General features: G+C 41.8%; 1 protein-coding gene across 1 annotated transcript; it reads left to right on the forward strand.

Moving 5' to 3' along the window:
• Positions 1-436: 436 nt before the first annotated feature.
• On the forward strand, positions 437-8587 carry LOC140277909 (WD repeat domain phosphoinositide-interacting protein 1-like). The gene is made up of 12 exons (XM_072372741.1): positions 437-860; positions 2119-2201; positions 2582-2751; positions 2858-2954; positions 4372-4469; positions 4587-4679; positions 4758-4828; positions 5214-5321; positions 6793-6957; positions 7059-7166; positions 7448-7587; positions 8267-8587. Exons 1-12 carry the CDS (start codon positions 784-786, stop codon positions 8380-8382), a joined length of 1326 nt encoding a protein of 441 aa, XP_072228842.1. The 5' UTR covers positions 437-783; the 3' UTR covers positions 8383-8587.
• Positions 8588-9516: the final 929 nt, after the last annotated feature.

Here is a 9516-nt window from a genome sequence, read left to right on the forward strand (position 1 = left end):
CTAATGTAATGCCATCACTAATGTATCAATATGCCAGACAACAGAAAGAGGAATAATTATGATATTTCTAAAATAACTACAATGAAGTGAATGCAGTTTTATATAAATCTAAAATGTATACATGTATTTTATTTCTATTATCAAAAGAAGAGAAAAAAGAAAACTTGCTCAAATATTACGCAAATATCTTTGTCAAGCACCTGAACCTCCCCCCGAGCTGGTTGATGTGTCCACGCGTTTCATCCAATGAAATCACCAAAACAATTCCTCGTGACGCGACTGAAAGTACAACTGGCCAATCAGCACTTTTTATTTCTAGATAGGCGGATCTTATTTTGATGGTCAGTTGTTTGTCAAATTGTACGCAGGCTTTGATAGACTCAGCCAATAGAAATTAGAGAAAGGAGGGTCTAACATGTTTCAGCCAGCCAATCGCGATGCACCTCAGACTTAAACGTCCTCCCATCAGCTGTTTTTGTTTTGCAGTGTGAATATTGGAAGTTAATAACATAATTATAACAGTGTATCTCGACTGGAGTGAAAAAGCTGATTGATGAGGTGCTGTCGTTTATCTTTTTTGCCATTCAGATCTGGGATAGTGTACTCGGTGGGTGATGTGTGCTGTCTGAGCCAACCTGCCCGGAAATTCCTCTCCCAGAAGAGTGCGAGCGTGGCGCTTGGAGTCAGAGTGCAGAGGAGGGGAAGCGGGTTCCGGCGGGGTTCGACCCGAGCCCAAGGCCTCCAACCTCAGGTAGCGTGAGGAGACCGAATTAAACGGCTCGGATGGAGTCCCCGGACTTGTCGGACGGCCCTGGAGCGCGTCGAGGCTTCATCTGCGCCTCGTTCAACCAGGACACCACGTAAGCGACCTGCGGACCGGGCCCAACATGAACTCAATCTCCTTGATGCACCTGACTGTTGCATAATTATTTTCAGACCTATTTGCAAACAGTGATTTAATTTCTCACACTTTCTTGCGGCACTCACGACAACGAGGAGTTAAGGGAGAGCGACCGAAATTAATCCGCAAGCCTCTGTAGGCGACATTAAAACTTATAGATGAGCTGAAAGTGAATTAGGCCATGTTAATCTTCATGGCCTGTTGCACGTTAAAGTGGTCAGTTAGCAACTTCACCAAACTTCTCATCGATGTTTGATTAAAAACGCAGTTTAATACTATGTATGGGAAAGTAGACCCGTTCTTGTCTCTTTCCTACATCTCCCTTGAGCCATGACACAAGTTAGCACACATTATATGTCATGTTAATGATTAACATGTTAAAAGAAAAACAAAAGTGGTGTTATTTCCCTGTCTCAGTTCAGTGATTAACACACGAATTGCCAGACATATTCAGAGATTTCATGGATTTCTTCAGCTACAGTTGTGCCATCTGTCATAAACATCTGCCTTGGCTCTCACTGTAAAACAAAGCAGGTGGCTTAAATGTCAATCTTATCTCTGTGGCATCATGTTCTTTTTTCTATCTCCAGCTACGATAACAAGTGGGTGGCATCTTCATGGAAATGACAGTTTGTTTGTTTTTTATCTTTTTTTAGCCAACCTCTGTTACAGTCACCTAAATAAGAAAAGGCAGCTTGAAGAATTCATGTTGCTCAGCCCAATTTACAAAATAAGCTGTAATGGAAATTTCAAACATGCACAGAAAGCGATGATTCGGAAATCAAGTAAACCATATGTAGAGGAACATAGTTTAAAAACAACACCTTGGAGACATTTAATTGTGATTTTATAATTGTATTGTTTTGGGGTTTTTTTATGATTCTGTGTAGAAATGACTGCATGGACTCAGGAGCTCTTCTAGAAATGAGACTGTCAGTGAACACAGTCCTTTACTGCATCCACATATGTTAGTTAAATGATAGTCAGTGGATGGATTGTTCATACACTGTTTTGCTTGATGGAAGCTCAAAGTCATGCCAGCCCCATATAACATTTATTACACAGATTTTTTTACAATACAAAAGCATGTTCACATTGACTGATTTAAGGGGCATCAAAGCTGTAATTATAAATGGCAATGGCTAAGTTATTTATCTCAACAGCATTGTGTATATAGCTGGTAAAAAGCTGTGTTTTTGTGTATTTTTTTACTATAGTTCTCTGTCTGTGGGCACTAAGACCGGCTACCGGCTGTTCTCTGTAACAGCTGTTGACAAACTCGACTGCATCCATGAGGGAGGTACGTTTTGATCCGGTGCAAAATCACACTCTGGGCGCAGAATGCGCTCGCTTTTGCTTTCATGTAAAAAATCCATTGGTAGCAAGTACATCGTGACACATTTGCATATTGTATATATATTTGCAGAGGGATGGCAGTCCGCACGGTATTGTTTCAGTTGTGGTCGAGTTCATGTTTTCTGTGTGGTCACTCGTATGTGCCGCAACATGGTGACTCTGCAGCGTACGAATACAGAATCGCAGAGTCAGCATGTAGAGCTGTGCACAGCAGTTTGCGTCACAGTCATCTCTGTAAATGTGAACTGTTCATATGAGATTAGATCAAAACCTCCATATGCAATCCAATTCCAGATCTCTTCTCTCTTCTTTGTCCTTTCCTAGTGGAATGTCCAGACGTCTATATAGTGGAGCGGCTGTTCTCCAGCAGTCTGGTAGTTGTGGTTAGTCTGTCCATGCCCCAGCGGATGAACGTCTACCACTTTAAGAAGGGTACAGAAATTTGTAACTACAGCTACTCCAACAACATCCTCTCAGTGAGGCTCAACAGACAGGTAAGAACAGGAAGCAGCTCTTTGTGTACCTGTGAGCACTCTGGTTTCAGTGTGTTGTTGTGCTGATCTCCCTGTCTGTTGCTGGTACTTCTCGTATCAACGTCAGCGTCTTGTGGTGTGCCTCGAAGAGTCGATCTACATCCACAATATCAGAGACATGAAACTCCTCAAGACCCTGCTCAACACACCCATCAACCCATCAGGTATACAGATGCTGCAGGAACAATGGAAAGCTTTACTGCCTGAAACATGGTGGAAACTATTGTCTGGTGGACCTAATGGCCAAATGATTTCAGTGAGTTATGTTAGCTAAAAGATAACAAATGAAATACTAAATATACTAAATATAAATGTGAATTTAGTGAAGCCACTATTGGGTTTTGTCTTCATTTAGCTCTGAATATCATTTGGTAACATTTACTAAATAAAGAATTCTACAGCTACAAATCCCATTGACAAGACAGCGATGAAAGCTAAACAGCAGCATGAGTGCAGAAGGGTCATAAAGTGGGACAGTTTACCCGTTATTGACATTTTACAAATAGCGGTCACCATGAGCTGATGGTCATTGCAGGCCAGACATGTCATCTGTCCTCCGCTCGTAGTAACAAAATGTAGTGTATCGAATTGACCAAGAGTAGTTTTTACCTGCTTAGAAGTTTAACTTTGTGTGTTACTTGAAAACCATGTTTTGTCTTCTTTCAGAACTTAGATGTTTTGCTTTGCCAGGTTGTACAATAAATACCCAATAAATACTTATGGTAATTACACAGACAAGGGAAAGACAAAGGAGATGATCACTGATTTCTTGGAGGACCAAGTTCTATCTTGGGAGAAGGGTTGGAGGTGGTGGAAGACTACAGATATCTGGGTGACAACAGTCCAACCTGGGATTGCACAAAATTGCATAAAGTAAAATGCACGTTTAGTGGGTATTGTCTTATTTTTCACAATCTTACTTGTCCATCCATCTATCCAATTTCTATCTGGGACCAGATTGTGAGAATCTTGGCAGAGATCCCCTGTCCTCAGCCACCTCTTCCAACTTTTCTGGGGAGACAGTAACTCGTTCCTAAGCCAGCTGAATGCTACTGTCTCTCATGCAACTTCTCAGTCTGCCCTGAGGCGTCCTATTGGTGGGGCATGTCCGAAACACCTCTCCTGGTAGGTGTCCAGACGGCATCCTGGCCAGATGCCTGAACCACCTGAAATGGCTCCTTTTGATGCAGAGGAATAGTGACTCTACTTTGAGCCCCTCCAGGATGACTGGGTTCCTCATCCTGTCCCTGAGATTTAGCCTTGATACACTCGAGAGGAAGCTTCTTTTGCCCGCTTGTGTTTGTGATCTCATTCTACTGGGCACGGCCCAAAGCTAATGACCATAGGTAAGAGTTAAAACGAGACCAACTGGTAAATCAACGGCTTTCGGCTCCGAACAAGACTCCGAGATGCTCGAACTCCTCCACTCAAGGCGGCAACACACTCCCAACCAGAAATGGCCAATCCATTGTTTTTCAGTTGGTTTCATTTAAAGTATGATTAATTGGGTGTGAAACGAAAAAGAAAACATTCCTAAAACTTTTCAAAAGAAAATAAATATTAATTCTCCTACCTTTACAGGTCTGTGCGCACTCTCTATTAACCACAGCAACTCCTACCTGGCGTACCCCGGCAGCGCCACCATTGGAGAGATCACAGTCTACGATGCCAACAACCTGGTGAGGCTGCACAGGAAAAAAGAATTTAGCCGTTTGTCATGTTATTTCAAACGTTATAGGCGAAAACCTCAGCATTGCTGCTGATGTCATTAGAAAACACTTGTTTCCCCCCTTTAGAGCACCGTGACACTGATTCAGGCCCACGACAGTCCCCTGGCAGCCCTCACATTCAATGCCTCTGGCACAAAACTGGCCAGCGCATCAGAGAAGGTGACGACTTGATCCCCTTTTTATCCCTCTTCCTGTTTTATTACTCATCAGTCTGTCTGACCAAGTTCTTCTTCTCAGGGCACCGTTATCAGAGTTTTCAGCATTCCTGAAGGTCAGAGGATGTTTGAATTCCGGCGAGGGATGAAGAGGTTAGCTCTCTTGCAGTTCAGTCATAAAGCGGTAAAACAGGCAGATCCTGGACCTGGACATAGTTTACATCAGAGGTTAAACAAAGTTTTTGTGACAGGATGACTCCTAATTCTCCTAAATGACCCTCCTATTCCTCAACACTTAGGTGTGTTGGTGAGTAAGACATTCTATTCCCCCTAGTGAGTAGATAACGCGAATGGCTGTGACTATGTATCAGTAATGTGAGTAGTTGAGGTGTGAAAAAACAATAGGCTGAGAAACAGTGGAAACACTGCAGTACACAGCACAGCATTTTAGTGTTTTAGTGTCTTGGAAAGATTTTTATCTTTATACCAGCTAATTATTTTGAAAGAAAAAGTTTTTTTTGGTGTTTGTGTGTTTCAGATATGTCAGCATCAGTTCACTGTCCTTCAGCGCAGACGCTCAGTTCCTGTGTGCCTCCAGCAACACCGAGACAGTCCACATTTTTAAACTGGAGCAACACAGCCCCAGGTAAACCTTAATTTACCCTTAAATCAAGGGGATGAGTTGTGTCTGGCTGTTTCATTGTCGAAGGTAGTTTGATCCAGATCAAAGAAGCTTAAAAGATCTGTAAAGTTACACCAAAAGACACTGCTCCTAAGTAGCTTGACATAGTTCATCTGTATTCCAGCGTTTATTTCTTTACTTAAAGATATCTCCATGTACAAATATACACTTGCACTTGTCTAGTGGCTAGTTTGACATTGCATCTCAAACAAAAAAATGAACAGATGTTTTACACTATCAGCCAACAGTCATAGTAGGCTGGGCTTTTGGATTCCTTAAAGAGACAGAAATTAAAACTGAAAATTAAAGCATGGAAACCCTCTGTAGCAGACCTCATGGACCTGTAAATGAACACAAAAAGGGCTCTTTAAACTACAGTAAAACGTTTTTCTTTTGAGGACAAGCTCCTAAACTCCTGCCTGGAGCAGGACTGGACCTAGAAATAAGCAGGTACCAGCAGAGAAACCATAAGCTACAGTGTGCATCTCCAAAAAAGTAAAGGGTTCAGCAGGTACAGTGCTGTAAATCAGTCCAATTCTCAGCTCGACACGGTGATTATTTGCCGGCAGTTAAATTGTTTGTCATTTATTTTGATCGCAGTACGGTAGGTCAACCAGACAAAAAGCCCAGAATGAACAGGAAGCATATCACCAGCTATTGTAGAGGGAGGCAGACTGACTTCTGTAAACAACCTAAAATCACCACCAGTGATTTCATACTGGGACAAGAGCAGTAGTCCAGTTAAGTGACCCAATCGAACTGTAACCATAGCTCAACTCAACTGTGTGCATGGAAACATTCTGATTAATTGGGAAGATTGTTCTGTCTGAAGTTGCTGACAAAAAGAAACAATTACCCATTGTCACTTCGTACTGTTCTTTATTGGTATTTATGTTATAAGGCCACAATTTTCTTCATTCTTTTACAGACTGCTTTTACATAGGGCCTCTCCAATCAAAGCAATTGACACAACAATCCATATTTATTTTTCATTTTGACACAACGTGTTGTTGAGATATTCCCTTCTTTTCTCGTTTGACAACTGTGCTACTGATTTTAATAAACTCTAACGAGATTCGTGGCCTGTCAACAGTTATATAAATTGCTTAATTAAATCCTGTCTGGTTAAAAAAAAAAAAAAAGAAAAGAAAGTTGCCTAATTAGCGTACTTTGAACTCAGCTTGATCCAAAGAACTCAGCAGTGGTCAAAACTGCATGTGTGGATCAAAAGCTGAACAAAACTTTGAACCTGTGGTGATGCTACAGTGTTCGTGGAGCTTATGATAAAACTTTCCCAAAGTTCTTCCTTTGGCCATGCTAAACCCCTTTAAGCAGTTTGTTAATTGATGTAAATGTACGCCTCCACTAGCTGTTTAATCGTGTAGAATGTTGTCTTTGCCTATTTAACTACAAAACCCATCTTGTTTCTTTCAAGTCAAGAGGAAGAGTCTCCCACATGGTCCACGTATGTGGGCAAAATGTTCAGTGCAGCCAGCACTTATTTGCCCGCCCACGTGTCCGACATGATGCACCAGGACAGAGCCTTCGCCACTGTACGACTCAACATGTTTGGCTTGAAGAACATCTGTGCCCTGGCCATGTAAGGCAGCACATGAGATCAACAGAACAGGGGGGGGGGTTCCTTTTTATGGAGTGCATCTGTGCAGGTTCGCTCACCTCACGTTTGACTTTGTTCATCAGGATTCAGAAGCTTCCTCGCCTGCTCGTGGCGTCCTCAGACGGGAATCTTTACATCTATAATGTGGATCCGCAGGATGGAGGCGAATGTGTCCTTGTTCAAAAACACAGGTGTGTGCATATGTAAAGGGCAGTGTTTGCAACATCAAAGTCTTGGAATTACACCCATTAAGCTTCCCAAATCAAACGTTTTTATTGAATGGTTGGACTACAATTCTTTAAGATGTAAAAAATATAGATAATCTGCACTCTGCACTCTTTCAGCACCGGCCAAGTGACGCGTCAGTTTGTATTTACACCTTTAAAACGGCCTGGTTTTTGCTACTATTACAACACTGGACTTGGGTGTTGTGATGCTGTTGATGATGCCTCTCTTTGCTCTGTTCCAACAGACACTTTGATTCCAGTGAGGAGGAGGAGGAACAGAAGGAAGAGGAGAATCCAGAGGATGTCCCTCCACAACCAGCCAGCCAGTCATACGCTGCCACTGTGGCTCTCCCTTCGACCCCGCCCTCCTCCACCACTCTCTTGGGTAATGTATTCCTTTTCACAAGCTGAAGAAAAACCTATTGTTGATTTTTGCACCGGCATCCTGAGTATATGGGTGGTTTAATTTGTCTAGCTTCTATAAAGCTTATTCAAAGTTTAAACTATTACTTTGAGGAAGCGACTGTTGTTTATGGACACAAGTGGGCATGTATGTTAGCGGCTGTGGGCTACAAACACAATTATTAACACCAAACGCAATGACAGTAGGAACAGTAATTATTAACTGTGTTAGTGTTTAAAAAAAAAATCCCACTAATTAACAAGTCACTGGTATTCCAACTAACATATCCATTACACATAAGAATGACACACCTGGGAACCCTGATCGTTTTTTCGTCTTTTAAAAGCGCTTGTTTTAGTGTAATCAGCAGCATTACCTCCGAATCATTACAACCTTTGATAAACGTTGGCAAATATTTTCAGGGTTTTTTGATTTAGAGAGAAATGACTTGCAGTTTTTTTTTTTTCTATGAAATTTTCATGTATCAAAAACTCTTATTTTCATCTTTCAAATCCACTCATTGCTGAGGTGAGTACACAACCACACATGCTTCCAAACAAGGCAGCAAGCACACGAAAGAGTTCTCACTGTGCAAGATTGGGACTGGGATTAGTATAAGGACTAGCGAAGCCCTTCTAACTGACCTTTCTTTTCTTCCCAGGCTACTCTGAAGAGGGTGGAGCCCAGAGAGGTGAGGTCATCCCTGAGCACGAATTTGCCGAGGGCCCTGTTTGCCTGGACGATGAGGATGAATTTCCTCCAGTCGGCAGTAACTAACCAAACCCTCCTGCTTCCCACGAATCCCAAGTGCCCCTGCATAGAAATCAGACTTGCAATACTTGTTTCAGGCAGGGACGGTGGACAAAAATATTCCAATGTGTTGAAACATTGTGGCTTTGGGTCAAACCCTCCGAGAACATACGACTTGGTGTTTCTATGTTCCGTGACCCTCTCTTTCTGTAAGGAATATTGACAAAGAAAACACTAAAACAGCATGGAAGATCCGCTCGTAGAAAAACAAAGAAAAAACGCCTATAGAACATTTTGCTCTTGACTTGGACGGCTTTAAAAGCTGTCATGAGAGTCCTACAGTTAACTCCAAGTTAATGCCATCACTGACAGTGTTAGACTTTTATAACGACTGCACACTGCAAGGATTATTGTTGAAGATATGTTGTTGTTGGAAAACGCATACAGAGGAGCTTACAGACCTGTGAACCCTTTTGCATTGTCATGGTCTGCTTTTTTTTTCTTTTTTCTAATCACATAAAGGGGAGACTGCCTTTTTAATTCGATAGAAAAATGGTAATTAAATCCAGGTTGATCTTTAGTTTTCATTCCAAACATTGTAAGATTTTTAACAAGTGTAGAAACCTAGTTCAATAAGTTACGCCTGCCCCATTATTCTATTTTTTTATTGAGGAAAATGATCCAATTTTACATAAACGTGAGCTGAAAAGTACTCGGACCTTTACTTTAGGCATCTGGTGGGTTTTATTTTTAAAGGTTCTGCACATCATCCTGGAGGTATTTTCGTCCATTCCTCTGCACAGAACAGCAACTCTGGGATGCTGGTGCGTTTGATCGCATGGACTGTTGGACAAAGATCCACTTTGGGCCACTTATTCTGTTTTGTGAAATATTATTTGGTTAAATTATTCGTACGCTCAGGGTTGCTGTCTTGCTAAATGACCCACTTCCTCAAGAGAAAGTAGACTCAGTACACGGATATTGCTGTGCGATATTCCAACTATTCACAGGACAACACAGCCAGGGTTGTCGAGTGTCGTCCTGACGAAAAACTCAGGATCTAATTATTATCTAATGTGACAGAGGCTTAAAGTTGGATTGGTGGAGTGCAACCTCTTTAGAGATGGTTTCCTAACCAGATCCCACTATCTTTTCTCTTTA

Source organism: Leuresthes tenuis, unplaced genomic scaffold, assembly GCF_036924035.1.
Source record: "Leuresthes tenuis unplaced genomic scaffold, fLeuTen1.0.hap1 SCAF_20, whole genome shotgun sequence".
Classification (NCBI taxonomy): domain Eukaryota; kingdom Metazoa; phylum Chordata; class Actinopteri; order Atheriniformes; family Atherinopsidae; genus Leuresthes; species Leuresthes tenuis.